The 20,046-nt window shown below is 37.2% G+C and overlaps 1 protein-coding gene across 3 annotated transcripts in view; it reads right to left on the bottom strand.

Annotated features, from left to right (window-relative positions):
• The window catches only part of LOC126837245 (neural-cadherin), a 69,898-nt gene extending 50,390 nt beyond the window's left edge, over window positions 1-19,508 (bottom strand). For all 3 annotated transcript variants that reach the window (XM_050571093.1, XM_050571100.1, XM_050571088.1), the window contains exon 1: window positions 18,590-19,508. In XM_050571093.1, coding sequence (XP_050427050.1) covers window positions 18,590-18,962 — 373 coding nt within the window. In that variant the 5' untranslated portion in view covers window positions 18,963-19,508. The remainder of the gene's footprint in view (window positions 1-18,589) is intronic.
• Window positions 19,509-20,046: the final 538 nt, after the last annotated feature.

Below are 20,046 nucleotides of genomic sequence, written 5' to 3'. Positions count from 1 at the left end.
TATAAAAATACACGATCAATCATTTGCATTGTAAACTGATAACAGCTGCAAATCGTTCGGAAATACTACAAATCTACGCGGTAATCACCGCTGGACGGAATGAAAACAACAACGAACGTTTTCAGAAATGGTTACAATATTATATAACGTGGCTCTCTTAATGAATAATTAACATTGCCTTAACCGACTTCGCAATAAAACGTACCGCGGCGTTTGTGCAACGGTCATAATATTATTTTAATAATGACTTGTAAATTTGTTTTGTTCTGTGCTTTGGTGGGTGTGTTTGTAAACGGCGTACGGTTGAGTCTTAATGAGAGAGAGAGAGAGAAAGAAAGGATCTCGTGGCCGAGATGCCCTCGGGGATATAACGTTTTTCCCATGGATCACTTGAGAGCCGGCCGGTAAGGTTAGATGTAGTCTCGCTTTGGTCTATCCTAAGCAATACGTCGGTTCCGGGCCAGCGTGTATGTACATTCATTACTCTCCAGTTGTCAATTAGTCGGTGGCCAGACCGGCACACTATAGTATAATATAGGCATTGCTCGAGATTTGCCGGAGGTGAGGCAAATAAGAGAGTAGAACCGACAGAAAATATATATTTATAATAATATATTATAGTTAATAATTATGACACGACAGAGTGTGAATGCGGTCTATGACGGTCGCGGATTGAGTTGGCTGGATTTATATTATATATTGTAGTTGTGTTTTCTTCCTGCCGCGCCCTTTACCGTCCAAAATCAATTATTCCCATAATATATATCATCGTTATGTTCTTATTGTATTCGGTTGTTTGTGTTTTTTTTTTCTTCCTGGCACAATATTTTTCTACAGCAGACTTACAAAACGGCAAACAATATGTGGCGTTGTCCGAACGCCCGACGTGCGACGATCGTTAAGGGATTTAGATGTAGTTAAGCAGAGAAAAAATATCAAAGAAGCATTATAGCTCCCTCCCTCCAGAAAAAAATACTCTGATTAGTTTAGTTTAAAATATTTTTATAGAAGAAAAAACGCATCCATATACGAGCAGTTTGTTGTAGAAATTTGATTTAGTTTTTTATGAAATAAAGTAAGTGCAACATTTTATTTGTTCATTTTTGCATATATTATTCTTTTTAAGCTATTTTGCTATTTTACCACAATTATACCGTATCAAGATGAAAAAACCGAAATAAACTACATTAATTAAATATTTTTCGGTGATAAGTACCCTTGTTACTTTTTGTTATAAAAAATAAAAAAATGCTGTTTTTATATGCCATTTCAACATCGAACCAAATTGATATTCACAAAAATAAACGAAAATAAAAAGTGGTTGCATTGGAACTTGTAGTACTTCAAGAGTATTTTTTTTTCTTAAATTTTAAGGGTATCGAACAATTTTTTTTTTACTATTTTATAATAAACAAGCAGCGCAGATATTAAAGAAGAAGGCGAAGACATTGGGTTGTATTCTTTGATTATTAGTAACAACGAACCACAAATATTACTAATTATTTCTATTATTGCTTTTATTTTTTTATTTTTTTAGCATATTCATCCCTTATTTTACAGATTCGAGAAACATAAAAATGCGCATAGGAAACTATTCTTTTAAATTTTCCTTTTCTTAATAGACTTTCAAAAAAATGTGTCGTTTTTGTAACAACGATACGTATTTTTATATTTTTGCACGAGGAATATTAATTTATTTATATTATTGTAAAAATTAAGAAGAGAAGCGCTTAGGTAAACCACGTATGACACCCATTAGAATGAACAATTATAATTGATTCCCAAATGTTGTAGTAGCCTTATTTAAAGGCTTGATTAAAAAATGTTGTAAGTACACTACTATTGGCCATAATTATTTTACCGTATTTTCTTATTTTGCAAAAACGTAGTACCCAAATAAAATACTTAACAATATTTCAACCCTTAGGAAACGTAAAATATGAGTAGAGTACAGTAAGTACAGTAATGTAATGTTGAGTATAAATGTGAAGGAAAAACTTTAAAAAGAAATGATGGGAAGCAAAAGGGGGAATTTTTTTCAATAACAAACTTTTTACAGTATTTGTCGACAAGACCGTTTTGTATTTTTTATTTTTAATATATACTGAAGGAAACTAATTAACTTCACTCATTAAAATACATTGGAAATATAATTATACACAATATATTCTTAACATTTGGGGCGTTCAAACCCTTTTGCGGATAATATTTTGTCGTGGTCGGATGTTTCTCTTATTATACTCATTTTGCACAGGTTATTTGTTTGCAGTTTTTTCTGCGGTAAAATGTATCGGCTATAAATTCGTATATTTATGGCTTATATGGGTACAAAATCTCTAAATCCGGGACCGGGCGCGATCGCATGAAATGATAGGCATATGGCTGTGCAAACCGACTGTTATTACGCCCGGCTCGCAGTAGGCCTCCCTCGCTTCTCCTCTAACCGACCGGCTGATTGGTTACCTGAGTAATAACCGGTGACATTACCGGGTTTGCTCGAGGGAAATCGTCGAGGCGCAATCGCATATTTCGGAGTTTGATCGAATTCACAAACAAAGTACAATGAACCAAAAGCAGGGCATCGCCTTGTGTGCACGAGGGGACCCGGGACCGCCTTAAGTTTGGAAAATGAAAAAAAAAATACTAAATTCAATAAGTTCACAGTCCTGTTCATAGGTGCTTTAGATAATTAGCTAATGCTGAGAAAATAATTAAAAAGCTTTTTTTTTAAGGACACGTACGGCATTTATTGTGTGGCAATATATATATATATATTTTTTAAACCCGAATAAAATTACCACTTTTCTTCAATTATTGATTTTTTCAAATATTAACAAATACATAACAATAAATAGTACTATAATACATTAAAATGTTGAACTATTATTATTTTACCCATCGTTGTCATAACGAACATAAAAAAATAAAAATTAAGCAAAAAATAAAACCATATTGAAAATAAAAATCCCGCTACAACAAATAGCAAAATATTCAATATTCTAAAAAACTTTTATCATGAGCTTTTAGAGAGTAATTTTTTTAAGTATTATTTTGTACTACAATTTTAAATTCAAACACTGATTTTGATTTAATACCTTTATCGAATATTGAAACTACTAAAAACAGGCAAGTTTATCAAAATAATTAAACAGAAAAATGAGAAAAGCCACCACTACTAGGAGAGAGTTATTAAAAGTGACTAAAAAATAAATAAAATAACTAAAAGTTAAATAAATGAATATATGATTTTTCTAGTTTGTTCGTATATTTTGTCATAATTTGAAACTTTTAAATGGTGTAACCTAATGTAATTTTATTAAGTTCACTTTACAGACAAACTGGTATGAATCAAAATTTTACAGTTGAGCAAAATAAAAATTATAATATTTTTATGTGCCTTAGGGTGATTTACTTCGGTTTTTTTTCCAATATCCCTTTCAAAAATTGACAAAAAGAGATAAAAAAGGTACAAGTAGAAATAGTATATCATTAAAAATCATTTTTTCGATAAAACAGTCACTGAATCCAAAGAGTGGGAAAATATAAATTTGTTCAAAAAGTTTGTTAATATTTTGCAAGAGATTAAATGATTTAACAATATTTTATATTATTGAAGTATTTAGTATTATAAACCATAGTAGGTTTCCGGTGTTATTTGAAATATTTCGACAATTAATTATTTTAAACATTTAACACCCCGGCAAAACATGAGGGTTTTATAATATTTTAAAATTATTAACAAACTATTGGACGTTAATAGATATAATATTATATATTTATTCATTTTTTCAGGCCAAAAAGACATGGTTTTACATTTTATTTTAACCCTATCGGATTGTTTCCTCGTTGCTTCCATCGCGTCATTAATATAGTATAAGACAATATACTTTGATTGCGGTCGTTTTTCCACCAGCGCGGCACCAAAACATCAGCAAGCGCTCGAGCGTTCCATTCGGATCACCCTGTATACAATGTGTGCGGTGCAAGTGCGGGCAGGCGGTGGCCGTATCGTAAATAGTAAAAACGCGTGTGTGCACGAGTAACCAAGCCGGGTAGGTGGCCAAGTAAGGGGAGGTAAACGAAAAAGGGTGGTGCGTGAAAAGGACGCCGGTACGACGGCCGCCTCGATCATGCGCCCCCCGTGCCGGCGTATTGATTCGCTCGCCGGCACCGGTGTAAAAACACCCTCCGCCTCCTTGGAAACTTTTCTTATATTTATTAGGTATACGCCGCACCAGCGCGCGTGCACACCCCGATGAATGGACCCCGGCGGTTCCCTTTCCCGGTTCCCGTCCTATCCCGGAATCCGAACGGAAATCAAAAGAAGAAGAAGACCACAGCGTCTAACGAAAAAAAAAAAAGGGCCGCGAACAACCCATCGCGGCAAGCTTATATTTTGTACGCTCTTAGCGGTCGAAATGGACCACGTACCGGCCGGATAGGACTTACACGAGTAGGTACTATATCGTATAATAAGTCTGTGTGTGTGAGAGAGAGAGAGAACAACCGGATGCGGCATTATACATTTATATATGTACCTATAAGTAGATTGTGAGCAGTAGCAGGGCACGTGCCGCGACCGAAAAAGGGCGTGTGTGTGTAAAAATATCATGGCGAAATTCATATGCGGAAACGGACGAACATGTATGAATACAATAAAAAAAAAAATAACACAATAATAAAAACCAACTTAAAGTGAAAGATGCAGAGCCGGCTAAACACATGGTAATATAATAATAATAATAATAATAATAATGCTCGCACAGACATACGAGGCACACCCTGCAAATAACCATTTCCGTCGTGCAGTCGACTCTAATTCGGGCGAATAACAATTAAAATAATAATGATGATGATGAATGCGCAATACACGGCGAGGCGACTAGAATTTAATATAATAATAATAATAATTCCCGTCGAGACCGTTTATTATAATGCTTTTTTTTTTTTGTTGAAATTTTTTTCTCCAGTTATAATAGCTCTTGCGCATATTATTACTTATTAATAAGTAATAACTACTATATATATATTGTTACACAATACACACTCGTTGGGGCTTCGCAGCGTCAAAAAGGCACGATCGCAGAGGGGAAGAAAACAAAAAAAAACTGCAGTCATTTTTTTTTATTATTTTTTTTTTTTTACAACGCCTTAAATTATAGTCAACTATAACGGCGAGTCGTGTGGTATACTGATTAATTTAACGGTTTATTACATTATAATATATTAAAATAATAATATTATAATCTAACGGATCAATCACGGAATACTGTTTGATAATTAAGGGGCCATTAAATATTTAAAAAGTTCAACCCACAATGAATATTCATAGAACCCGTCGAAAAAGAATAATAAATAAATACAATTTAAAAAAAAAAACCTTCAGCGAATTATAGCGAGGATACGCATTAATGACGTTTAACCGTAATTAACATATTAAATTCTATTTTTCTGTCATTGACTTCACACATTTGCCCGTCTTTATTTATATTATCCATCCATCTACACTATTCTCTCTTGCCTGCTTTATTTGTATCTCTTCTCTCGACATTCCCATCCCATCTTAATCTGTTCTCTGCACAGAACTATAGGCATCACTCCATGCAACATATCCTAAATGGCACCTTCTGTTAAAAACTACACTTCTGTTGTCTAGTTTCTACTCATCCGCAACCACACTTGATTCCAGTCTTCACATTTTCTTTTTCCGTCTCAATTGCATAACATAACTAATCCCAATCGCTCTCTAACAGATTCTCTACATCCTTTTTTATACATTCTTATTGCGGGTCTTGAACGCAAAATATTCAGTTTTTAGACCTAATTATTATCCTGCTATTTTTCTCCAACTTATACCACTCACTTACATGCCCTTTCTCATTTACTTGAGTTACATCAGATGATGTTAGCAACTATGGAGATGAACGCCTAAAACTATCCTTCGAAAATCTGCCTTTTCATCTCACACATCCTTACAGAGTTTGTAAGAAAAACCCTAGTAAATGTTTAGTATTTATGCTATTTACTCGATGAAATAAATTGTATTTATTCGGATTATGCATACCCAAACATTTTTTCTGGGTTGGTTAAAAAAAAACCTGGTTTTTGCCACCTCAGTGACCTTAACACTCGTTTGTATTTCTCGATACATATCCTTTTTCATTTTTACATACATTTTTCAGGATACTTATAATATATTGAATAACGATATTATATTAGGTTATGCAAGTTTTTCCGGTAACATATTGTTATGCAGAATAGAGACGATGCAAGGCTATTGTAATCCGACCTCCTTCTCGAGTAAACCCGTCAAAATTGGAAATACTTTAAATAAGTCAATGTCAAAGTGACGACAGGCTGCGGCCCAGCGGGCTTGACTTTAGACCACAAGGAGTAGGTACGCGATTTACATTTCAAAGCCGCTGTATATCTTTGACCTATCCGCCATCATAATATAATATGGAAATTGAGCAGCAGCATATTTAATATACGTGTGCGCTTCTGTATTGTATCTATTATATATGTATATTTAATATATGATAGGAACAGACCGTCGGGGCACGTGGCAGCAAATCCACGGTGTACACAAAAACCATCGCCATTTTGCCGGCAAGAACCCTCGAAAACGGTACTTGGGGCGAGGAAGTGACAGGCCACGACTAGGATGGATGATTCACATATTACACGAAGCGTTAAAAAGCGTTTGGCACGGTACAATATAATACAGTATAGACCCCTACGCAACATCTGTCCGTTTTTCGGGCAAATATCCATTATACATTATTATTGTGTTGTGCGAACACCGACCCCGGAGAGTCTATTATAATGTTTTCATATTGACCGATGGCTATGTCGATTTAGTGTACACATCGTACCCGAACGGGATTAAAATCTACCGCAGTGCTCGGCTGTAATGAATTTGCCGCTGTGGAAAAAAAAACAAAGAAATCCAAAATTGTACTAGTTCATAAAAAAAAAGAAAACTCCATCGTCGATTCTAAACGGGGAACGAAGGACTTAGGGCAAAGGTGGGCGGGGGCGTACCTAAAGAACGGGTCTTTAGAAACCGAGATAAAGCCGTTTAAAAGAAAGAATAATAATATAATAATACAAATATAATCTACTCACACAAGCGCACTTCATGCGTACGCCCTTGCGCGATACACATCAATCTCAACAATACTGCACCGCACTATATATTATATTATATTATATTATACGGTCTTTATAAGGTTATTATTTTTTTCCAAACAAATAATATTTACCGGAGTACACAACTACAATGCGATACACTACGATGAAATCGTCGAAGGTATTGTGCTTCAGTCGCTGAGAGAAACGGGTTCTGTTTTTTCATCGTAGCCCCCATAGGTTTTTATAATATTATAAATAATAAGTAATTGTTATCAACACGAAGCGAACACGGAATTAACATAATACAAAGGGAAGGAATATAAGAAAACAATTAAATGATCGGAGATGATAATGTCGATCGATGAGGGAGGACAAACAGATGAGAGGTATCACGCAAACACAATAATGTTGATTGATAAGGAGAAGAGCAAGCTGATTTAAAATAGATTTGCAAACAATTAATAATGAACTACTCGTTGCAAAACATATGCTTTATAATTCCAGAGGTGTTGTGCTAGTTGTAACGGCAACGTCCCTTCGCTTTTACAATAAATCGACCAGTGTTTTGTCCAAAGCTGTTTTGACAAAGTATTACATTTTTAAAACTAGTTCAAGTCGAGTTAATTAATAAAAAAGCTAAACATCTTATTTATGTTAAAGATCTCTTTTTTAAAATTAAAATTAAAAGTAACCTAGTTAAATATTAAGTTATTACAAACAAATAATTTAATAGAAAATGTGGTGTTTACCACAAATAAATGTTGCCCGGACGGTAATCCAGGAAAAAGATTAAATTTTTAGGTAGGTAACAGTACTTAGCCATCGTCGATTTAAACTGACTGGATATAGTATTTTTAAAAGTAACTAGTTTAGTCGATGTGTTATTAACTGTTCGACTCGCCAATGGCCAAATTTGGTTTTAACCCCGAAACCTTTATTTAAAAACGACTCATTACGCCTAACCCTTTTATTCCATCATAGACCCATAAGGTATGGGTTGTCGGGCACGACCTTACCTATGGTCGACGAGTCGAGTCCAGTGCGGTGGTCTGTTGTCTCGATCGGGTCACAAGAGTAACAACCATAATGATGGTAGAAAAATAAAAACCGGCCGTGCGTATGTATTACATATATAGTAATAACTGTAATAACAATAATATAGTGACGTTTTCCCACGTCAATTATTGTATTATATGATTATTCCTGGCGATGGTTATCATTGCGATGATGTGAACGTATGTGTTTTTGGTTAGGCCGGTGGTCATCGCACACAATCGCGTGTGACCGACTGCCACGGTTTTGTATACGTTAAGTATAACGTATAATAAGAATAAGTATATTCTTTTCGGTAGTGGTGGAATAAGTTATATCATTTTTATCAGGGAGGGGAAGGGGAAAATCTGGTAATTATAGTGTTCGAAAAAATGCGGCCATCGCCGTTGTCGACACCGCGGATGAAAATATTATTATATAATTCATCTTCTTCGCTGGGCGCTAACAGATCAGATCTAAAACGCGTTTCGGTCGCTGATTAAATGAAATTACACATCTTGGTAGTTATTTAAATATTATCGTACATATAGGTGGTACACATAGACACGGCCAGTGTAGGTACACGCGGTGATTCATTATGGACACGACGCGTAGTTTCTTCTCTTAAAATAAAATATGCAATTTTGTAGATTTTCTTTCTGGAGAAACTTTAGCTAATGTTATTTAAAAGTAATAATCCAAAACCAGCCAATGTTTTCAACAAATTATTCTCAATTTCAAGCCCAGCAAAGTAGCAGTGAAGGATTTTATTTCGGAGAAGGCTAACATATTTTATTTACCAAATTCGAATAAGTGCCAAGCTGCACTATAATTCATAATTAACACTCATATTTCCAGAAATTTCGGGGAGTACTTCCGCCCCCTAAGCCACTTCCTTAAATATACACCGCTGACAAACGCGACCCTCACTCTGTCTCTCAATTAAGACGCTCCGACAACAGTGAAGGACTATTTAGATGGTCGTCGGTTGTGCACGACAATATAGCTTTATGTCTTACCGGGAAAAACGTCAAAAGCCGAGTGGAGAACCCATCTCGGTACGCAGAAACCGTTGAATAATAAATAAAAAGCGCCAGAACTTTAACAAGAAAACTGTATAGATTCGGTGCAGTGTTTCTTTTATTTTTTTATTATCATTCCGACTATAAAAGCAACATTGTATTCGTTTCCGTCGTCTGTCAGGCGTACACTACTATCCACATAAATATTCAAATATTCCGAAGCTCGCGTTTCACAAACCCCGACCCTGTTGCTACACCACAAAATTTATTGTTCAAAGAGACCACAGAGAGCAACCAGATCAAAGCAGAAACTGCGATGATATAATAATATCGTATAAAATAATTTTAATTATAAAATTAAAAATTAGCAGCTAAACATAGAGATAACAACCGATATAGATAGTTTGGGTTACTTGTTGATTGAAGGCAGGAAAAAAAATAGTAGTTCGACACAAGTTCAAGATCACGGTATTGGGATATTAAGACACTCTAAAAGTATGAGTGGAGTGAACAAAGAAATGGTGACGGATAAGGTAATTTTTTTTTTTGAATAAGAAAACTTTGAATTCTGTTCAACGATTCTAATTTTACATGTTTATCAAACAACAGTCATGTAAAAAAAAATTAAAAAAAATAGACATTTGGTTGTCTACATATTATTTTTTTTTTTAAAGCACTAGGTAAACAAAAGTACAAACTTAACGAACATGACTTAATACAATTGTTGTTTATTGAAAATAAAAAATCGACAACTTAAGAGAACCACTTCGAAATACGTTTCGATTGTGGAAAGTTATTTTTAGATTAATTTGTATTAGCTTTTAAAGGTATAATTATGAATGCACTCATGTTTTAGTCATTATAGTGCGGTTAATGACAGAATTGGGCATTTTAGTCGATTGAATAAAACTATAAATTATTCCATTTATTCGAGTGAATATTTTGTATTTATATTTTGCACTAAATTATTTTAATAAAATTATTTATTCGAATAAAATATTATCTTTTTATTTCGATTATTGCGTGATTCGTTTTTTTATAATATTATTATTTAATTAAATTATGACCATATATCTATTTAGAGATGAGAAAAAAAAATGGATTTTATTTTAAAAATATTTTCACTTGTATGAAACGTTTTTAATTAACAGAGCCAAGCCTAACCGTTCAACATGGGCTTACTTACCATAGCGACAAACCGAGTGAACAAAGTACCTATTCACTAGGAAGATCTCACGTCAACGTCATTAGTGTCAATAATAAATAGTAAAACGAAAATGATATATACCGCTTTGGTCTAAGTTTCTGTTCGGTGTAGGACACAATTTTCGGTTAGGTTAGGTTAACAATAGCGGATGGCAATTAAAAAGTTTTCTATTCTAACTCTGCTGGCGAGCAAAAAAAAAGTATGACCCTGGTAAAATCGCCAAAACGGTGTAGTAGTTATTTTCCAGCACGATGACGTTTGTTCTCTTTTTGTTATTTTGTAATTGTCAACTTGGATATGTGTTCCGTGCACGACGGAAGGGTCGGAAAACATTGTCCAATTATAAAAAAAAACAAAATTGCATTAAAGAAATATATACCGGGGTAGGAATTATATTATTTCCTTTTTTTCTTTACCGAGGGAACAATTTTTCCGCCTCGACAATAATGTGCATAAAAAAAATAATAATAACGTGCACACAGACTTACATTGCACGCTATTTTCCACCCTTTGCAAAGGTCGTCGACGGCGGCTGGAGAGATTCAGTTATTATTGTTATTATTCTTTTTTTCAAAGTCTGTACACTATACACATGCCGGCCCGAAAAAAAATGCTCGGCCACTTCCTCTTCGTCACTCTTTGCCGCCAGAGGCCGCCCTTTTGTTGCCATTTTTCCTCGCTCTTTTATGCACATAATACAAATGTGTTCAAATGCGTGAATCGTTTTGCCGAATAAATATTTACCGACGAAACTCATCGAAAAGAGGAAGGGTAGACAATATATATATACACTATACACACAAATACGGTTCACGAAGGGGAGGCAAAAGTTTGTCTTGGAGAATTCTCCAACAACCCCAAACACACACACGCTGCTTATATACAACGATAAGAACTAAATACACACACTCGAAGAAAATTGCGGTAATTTCGTAGGCGGAAAATGGCGGCGTCGGATGATTTTTTTATAGCCAAAATAAAATGACGCTTCACGGTACATTTATAGTATACTTACAGTGTACACTTTAGTGCCGTTTGGACGCGGCTCGGTCAATAAGAAAGATAAACCATTAAATCTAGTACTCAGAAATGTCTATTTGACCAGACGCCTCGTGGTGTATATTTATGAGAATTGAAAAAGTCGGGAAGATCTTAAACTGTATAGAGAGTAGAGAAATTGAAATATTTGGAACCATCTATCCTACTGGAGGAGGAGGAAAATTTGGCGAGAAGAAACTGTGATTGAATAGGGCGGAAAGAGGCATCAAAGCTATTGTGAGACGGAAAGTTGCCGTCTAGAGATCCTTCCATAAAATGAAAGTAGCTGAAATGAAAATGTTGAGATGGACGTGACGAAAAACCTACTTGAGCCTGAAAGTAGAACTGAAAACATACGCTTCATAGAGTTCATTTGTTTAGGTTTAGTTTGTAATTCTCGTTATAAGGTCTCTTGAAAACATCAAAATATCAAACTATATTTTATTACACTTGTAAACAAAAATTATAAGTTTTGCAAAATAAATTAAAGTCAACATGAAAGATGAATTATTTAAATTTAATCAAAATAAACCGCCAAGTTACTAATAAGACTAATAAAACAACACACATTTCGCGAAAATACTGTGTTTTTTAATCTAGTTGAATGCTGGAATTAATTTCAAGTCCGAACGATGAAGTTTTTGAATGGGGATAATCAAGTAATTCAAATGTATAATATTATTATATCATCACTGTGTTCTCCCTCCCTCCCTTTCATCACACAAAATATCTGGTAAAATAAGCAATCGTAGATGTTTAATTACTCATTTCTTATCGACTGTTCCTTATTAATACCTAATTCAATAATAAGAGCGTACCGAGATATTCGCAATGATGTTATCCAGCTTAATAACGAAATCATGTTAAAACCGAAAACCTGAACTCAATTCATAGCGAGTCAGAGTTAAAAATTGAAAAACCCGGCCAATTTTGACCTACCAAAATAAAATAATACTTAATTCAAAATGGTAATTTTATTAAACGTGTGCTTATGCGTCGGTGATTCGTACATGGAATAATGAAATTAAAGCCTGTACGGGGGCGATCGAAGGATCTATTGTTTATTTATATTGGTTTACACGTTTACAAAATTACAATATTGAATTTATTATTGTTTTAAGCCGACCGAGGACGGCAGGGGCGTCGGTTTTTCTCATGGGCGTTTGGGGGGGGCGCTCAGGTAGGTAAATAATAATAATATTACATTTATACCTGCTATTATTGTTGTTATTTATTATCAGTATATTGAATTTGGTACACGGCGCGTTTATAATATTATTACTACTATACCATTATGCATTGTAGTTTGTTAACTCGGGCGGTGTTCATCATCGCGACCCAGTTGCCGATTATGGGCAAAGCGTGGAATACAATGAGAGAGAAAACCGACATGAAATAATTAGACGGTCGCACAATGATAACAATAATGGTCGTATACCGTCGGTGGCCTAGAAGAACACATAATAATAATAATAATAATAATAATATAGAAGTACAACAATTTATCATTCACATCCGCGAGTCACATCCTACTGCTGCAGTCTACACAGTACACGGTTTAGGTTGAGATAATATAAGATACTATCACATCATATAGACACCGGATTCCAAAAGGTATAATGTTTTTATTCCAGAAACACTGTCTCTTTCTGTCTCACTCGCTTTGTTCGCGACGATATTCTACCGGCGATCTACAGATCTCAAAAGCTAATCATCACACCACACTAGGCTTAAGTATGATATTTAAGGTCATTCCCTAGTCCGCTGCTTGTATAACTCCTTCCGACACACACCGAACGCGAAATCTGTTTTATTTCATTCTGACTTCGAGACTAGGTATAATAATATCGTAATATTTAAACCGAACAAAATATCTGTATCCGGGTCAATTTTTGATCGATGATCAGAAGCACGATTGGTGTGATCACAACGCCCAGTGAAATAATAATAACAACTCTACACTCGGACGTCTTACTCGAATATATTATTATTAGCCGAATAATTGTCGGTTACAAAGGACAACTAGTTTGGAGAACAAACAAGAAAACAAATCTGTGTCCAATGGTGTCGAGAAATGAATTGATTATTATTGAACAAGAATAATATAGTCCTCTATACAGTAGACGTGTAAGCAAAAGCAGAGGATTTCAGCCCGACAAACTAATAAACAAAAACAACTGTTTCCAAGTAAATTAACAAACGACGGTTATTTTAATTGAAATTAGAATAATTATTTAAAAGAAAAGTTGCCTTAGAACAGCTTTTTATAATGGACATTTTTTAATTTAAAAAAGTGATTGTAATACCAGTTTTAATTTTTTTAATGAAACTAATTTAAATAGCAAATAAACAGTTGATTTAAACAAAAAAAAAACTCGAATATTTTTTATTTAAATAAAACGTGGATTAGTAACTAAAAACTCGTTTTTTTTTTAAATTAATTAGAAGATAATAATAATAGCCAAAATAGAAAACTATTTTATTATTATTTGAAGTTCTAAAAACTAACTATTATAAGTAATCAATGATTTGATACTTTAAAAATAAAATACCTTCAAATGATTCATTATTTTGAAGTTATGGTTTATACAAGTTTTTCAATAAAAACTGTCCGGGTCTGCAATTGACGAGCCTATTATTTTTTTTTATAAATCGTTTGCCCTCCTTTTTGGTTGCACGGTCGTTATTTATCGCAAAACAGTTTGCTAGGTACTATTATAATTTGTAGGGTGATTACAAAAAAAAAAAATCCTCGAGACAAACAGTACGGTATGTTACTTAATTAAACTGAGTCCCAATTGTAATATTAAATTATTGCATTTTTTCTAATAAAACTATTAGTTCCCGTTGTACATTTTTTTCACTGCAACCGACAGAAGAGGATATTAATACAAGTCCTTTGACCCAGGAAGGTCAAGATTACCGAGTGTAGTGATTATTTTTTATTTAGCCAGCACGAGTTAACCGAATTTGTGAACTTATGGCGTTCTGTTCATATTTTATGGACAAACGCCAACCGGCTTGCGGACTGGCATAATCGACTGGGCGAGGTTATTATCTTCGGCTATCAACTATTATTATTATTATTAATTTCTTAGTACCTGGCAAGCGTTGTCGGCCGGACGTCTACACTACACCGAAACCGCTTATTGACGTTTAATTATTGTTATTCACACGTGATGACTGATGATGGTGTTTGTCTCGGCCAATTAAAGTAACGGGCGCCGCACACTGTTAATGTTTTCTTCGGTTTTCGGTTTTTAACAGACCCAAGGCTGATGCCCGTACAGTTCAACGTCATATTTCGAAACCTAATCGTCTTAGGTAGAACCCTTATTGGCCCTTAGGAACCACAGAAATCAATGTGGCAAAAAAAAAAGTCTCAAATGTCTATTTTCGGTGATTATTTCCACCGTCCGAGTTTGAGTAACCTAAAAAATTGTTGACATCTACGGATTAGGATCCATTTCATACTTGCCGGCCCGACTAGCCGGCTAATAAGACGAACACCGTCGTTAGACAATAGACGTCTTGCCGATTAATCAGCCGCGTCCATCCGAGATACAGTGATGCGCAGAAGAAGACTTCTCCCCGAACCGGGAATTAAAGACTTAAAGAAAAAGAACAAAAAAAAAACACAATCACTCAGGTCCGACGACCGTGTAGTTTTGAACATTGATCCATATCCATACACCCTGAAACCTAACCGATATCTACCGTTTGAATTTTTGCAAATTGCAGGTGTACCAAGTCTACTAAGTAAACGGCGGTCAAGTTTGTCATTGCCGGCCGGTACGATGACCGGATGAAAAAAACAAAAAAAAAAATAGTCATTCGAACGGTTTGTTTTTTAGTGTGTCTTACACAGCAGCAGCAGCAGCAGCAGCAGCTGAGAGGTTCGTCCACCTCTCTTAAGTAATCGTCTTCTACTTCTTGGCCCCGTCGTCATTCCTGCACAGTTACACGGCAAACGTGGTCCGGCTTTGTCGACCGATCCGCTTGACCGACGGCCGGTCCGATTAGTCATAGTGCCGTGGACACGTCCGGCAAAGATGAAATCGATGGGGGATTTATCGAAATTGTATTTTATAATACATATTACACACGGAAACCGAATATGTTTTATCTTGGCCGACATAAACCCGTGTACAAAGAGTACAGATAGAAGGGCTCAGGTGCACTGCTTCTTTGCAGACAGCTCTCGAAATAGAAAATCCTTTTTACGACGTTAAGACGTTCGCTGAAAGGGTTTCAATAGAATCGACGCGCACACACACACACAAAGGGGAAAACTTTCAAAAGAGTTATAAAACTACATATACATTTTTTTTTTTTTTTTTATTCACATTTTTCCCATTCCGTTTGGCTTTGGGCGCGAAACCTCTTAACGACGAAATGATTTTTCCAATGCGGACAACAGCTGTAATCGGTTTTTTTTTTTTGAACCCGACCCAAAGTGTATTTTCCGTAGTAAGGAAATACCGTATGCAATCATTTTATTGAAAGCAATAAATCGGCAGCTATAGCACAAGTTTTATTAATCTTAAGCACACCGCCCATAACGCCAAGCGCAATCATGTTTTGTACAAGGAAAATATTCCAAGCTGTGGTGTATTTCGCACGCCAGTTGCGAAAACTTGTATCGCATTATTATTATTATTATTATTATTTATATTGTTGTCGTCCCAGCTCGCACGACCGAACAGAGATAAGACGATGGGAAAATCTTAAGTCTTGGGGGGGGGGCTGTGTCTTGAGGGGAAAAGTCAATATGTAACCTAAACACATAATACAGGACCCCGTCGTTGAGATTGGTTGGCATGCCGACGACGCTATAATATTATAATCCAGCCAATTGTGTTCATTGGCGCCTATCCTACGGTATTCAAATTTATATTGCTATATCCGTATAATCGCGTTAAGAATACAAAATGAGAGTGTAAGCCGCCCCGACGGTTCTCACGCCCATAATAAAAATAACTCTTTTTGGTGTATTTTAAGAAGAACAATTATTGTTATTATTATTCGAATCCGACGTCGTTTTACTATTATTAATAGCAATAAAAAAAAAAAACGTACAGTGTCACGGACCGCCGTTTAAAACGGTCAAGCCGGAAACAATCGATTGTAAATGAATTTTTTAACGATAATTATTTTTATGTACACAAACGATAGTGATAAAAAATATCGAAACACCGGTCGACGGACTACCGTTATGTTGTTTAATAATTCGATTAAGATGACTGATGAGAATTTAAGAAAGAAAGAAAAAAACCATTGCCGTTTACTGTCGCCGGCGTGTCTCGTTATAATTTTATGTACAACTATTTTTCTACAACAACTTGTACGCCGCTATCACTCGCCCATAATATACCGGCTTGGATGTATTAGTTATTAACACTATCTATATTCACGAACGCAACAAACAAAGGTGGGTGTGCAATATATACATACCTACATACATATGTATGCCTCTTAATTATTATCGATTAATTATCCCGGGACGGCCCCGAAAACACACTAATCAAAACGTATACAAAGTACACACACAACACCACTAATTGCGTTGTACAATTAGTGTAAATTAAAACACAAATTGAGAGGAGTTCAACACGTTTGGAACGGTGGTTTTTTTTTTTTTTAACCGTAAATTATTCACGCCCAAAACGAGTGAGCCACATTATAGTTATCATAATACTATTTTTTTAGACGACGGTTAACGGTATTCTGCCAAACTTTGGGACACGGCAGTTGATCTTAATCGCCTTGATGATCACGGATATCCATTTCTTGAGACCGTTCACAGACCAAAAGAGATTTACCCGTAATTCCCAAAACAGCTGCGTAGGTCAGTGTGGCCAACTGTTGTGTCCCGACCCGCGCGTTACCCGGTTGGTCACACTCCTCTTGTAGATGTGCTCACCAAAAGCTCGGAGTGTTGAAAACCCAAAACCCTAACTCAAAATTAATATTCTACATTATGGTCGGTAAAATAATACTTTTATTTGTATTAAGGTCCTTGACCGGTTGTCTTAAGACTATGGTTACTTAACTATGGCAGAAACGTATCCTACACCTCGCTTAGTATATTATATAACACTGTTAGTATATTAAAAGCACCGTTTGAGAACAAAAACACCTGCAATAATACTACATAGGACAGAGGTAATATATGCTCTTAGAAGTTTTAAAGTACTTATCAGAAATGTTCTCAAATTGTCTAATATTATTGTTCTATGCCACATTGCAATCATTCATTTGACATTCTACTATTTCTTTCTCAGCACTATAACTGTGTTTCGATACAATAATCTTAAATGTTATAACGATCAGCTACAACCTGTGCATTGCCCTAAGTCGTCCTCAAAGTTGTATTGCCTATTTTTCTTTTCGAAGCTTTCTTTTTTTTATCTGTCTCTGTCTATATCAGATTGAAATATCCATTCCTTTTCTAATACAAACTTTAAAGTCAATGTACATTCTATTTTAGACCTAATTATTGTGAAACCATTTTTTCTAGTTTCCACTCCTTTCATTGTTCCAGTTTAACTTCTAACACTTTTGTACTCTGATCCAAAAAATTCGCATCTCACGGTGTCCACAAACTATTAAGATGATTTTTTCTTATTCCGTCTAAACTAATCATTCCACACACCCATCTCAACATTCTCGTTTCGGCTTCTACCATTTGCCTTTCTTCTTTCAACACTCACATCCATAGAGTTCATAACTGGTTTTTCCTTTTATGGGGTTTAGTCTCATTAATTTTGTTTGCATTGATAAACAGCGAATGATTAACAATTGGCTTCAGACTCTCTACCGGCTGGTATTGGATTTCTACGGCGGAGAAACCATTCTTTCCCGGCTTCTACAATCCTCTTTTCTCACATTTAATGTCTAAAACTAGAGAGTGGCACTTTCTTGTCTTCTACAATCACGTAAAGCTCTATAAAAGTCACTCGTGCCCTATTTTGGGTTCTCACCAAGCTGTTTGAATGGCAATCAACCTAAGAAATTGTCCAATAGATTCCAAGACAGTTGTCTATCATCCTATATGTAGTAATATTGTCAATGTCAGAGAAGACGGTTGTTTTAGTGAATTCGAATGATGCAAAATTGAATTTAAAAAAAAAACCAATAATAATATACAACATACCTCCCACGTCGGCGTTGGTGATGGTCACCCAAAAGTCGATGGTCTTTTCCGGTCCCAGCTCTTCGTAGTCCCACTTCTTCTTGACCCGGACCGCGCCGTTGGGCTCGACCGTCACCCACGGGTTCTCGTCCCGGATCTTGAACGTCTCCTTTTCCGTCTCCTTCTCCAGCGGGAACACGCTGCGGCCCTCCTGTTCGCCGTCCGTCTCGGTGAACTCGATCCTCTTGGTCGGCCTCACCGCCCGGGTGACGCGCCGCTTGTAGATCCGATGGTCGCCGGCGTCGTCGTACACGTTGAAGTCCTGCATGAGTATGTCGTCGTCGAGCACCACGAAGTTGTACTGTATCCACACGGTGGCCGGTTCGACGGCCATGCGGGACGGCGTGCGCAGGTCGTGCGCGTTCACCGTCACCTGACACTCGAAGTACTCGTGGGCCCTGAGCACGTCGTCGGACACCAGCAGCTCGCCCGTCTGCGGCACCACCACCACGACGGAGCTGGGCGCGGACAGCCTGTACGCCACGTGGTCGCCGTCCGCGTCGGTGGCTTCGACGCGGCCGACGTTCGAGTACCGTCCCGGTCCGGCTGCCTCTGCCGACCCGTTGTCCAGGCCCAGGTTGAACGCGTCCACGTTGATCCGGTACAGCGTCTGCAAGAACACCGGGTCGTTGTCGTTGACGTCCAGCACTTGCACGTGGATCTTGGTGTACGCCTTGTCGATGCCGCTACCGTCGGCCGCCTGCACGATCAGGTCGTACGACGGCTTCTGTTCGCGGTCCAGCGGCCGCTTGGTGACCAGGTGCACGCCCTTGTAGTACGACTTGTTGGTGATGTTGCCGGCGATATTCTCGGCCGTCTTGAGCGTGAACGCGCCGTCGTCGTTGCCGTCCACGATGGCGTACCGTATGGGCAGCCCGGCCACGCCTTCGCCGAAAGCGTGCAGCACGGGCACGCCTTTGACGCCCGTGCCCGGCGGCCGGTTCTCCATGACCTTGCCGTCGGGGTACGCGTCGTCCGAGAACCGCAGCATCTCCCGTTTCTCCAGCACGAACACCTGCATGTTGTGCGTGATGGTCGTGTTGGGCGACTCTTCCAGCACGACCAGGCTGACCGGGCGCTTGACCAGCAGCCCCAGGTCCGTGGTGGTCATCAGCAGCCCGTCCTTGAGCACGGAGAAGAACTGCGAGTAACCCGTTTCCAGTAGCCGGAAGTACGCGTACTTGTTGTCGCTGGTGAACTGCTTGATGCCGAACCCGGGGTACACGTCGCTGGGCAGTATCGCTATGTTGTGGTGCATGTGCGGCGCCAGCGTGCCGCCGTCGCAACCGGCACCGAGCGTCCGCAAAGCCGCCGTCAGGGCCGCCGCCGCGAGCACGGCGCCCCAAGACATTCGTGCAGTCTTCATTCTATTTCTCTCTCGCTATGGTAATGTCGTTAAAACGATCCTCGTCTAGCAA

This window comes from Adelges cooleyi, unplaced genomic scaffold (assembly GCF_023614345.1).
Source record: "Adelges cooleyi isolate 19-005CV unplaced genomic scaffold, UGA_ACOO_1.1 ACOO_flye_CR_arks_rails_tigmint_CR_PRNA_106, whole genome shotgun sequence".
NCBI lineage: Eukaryota > Metazoa > Arthropoda > Insecta > Hemiptera > Adelgidae > Adelges > Adelges cooleyi.
Note: the sequence above shows the minus strand (reverse complement) of the source record. Positions and strands in the feature narration are given on the sequence as shown.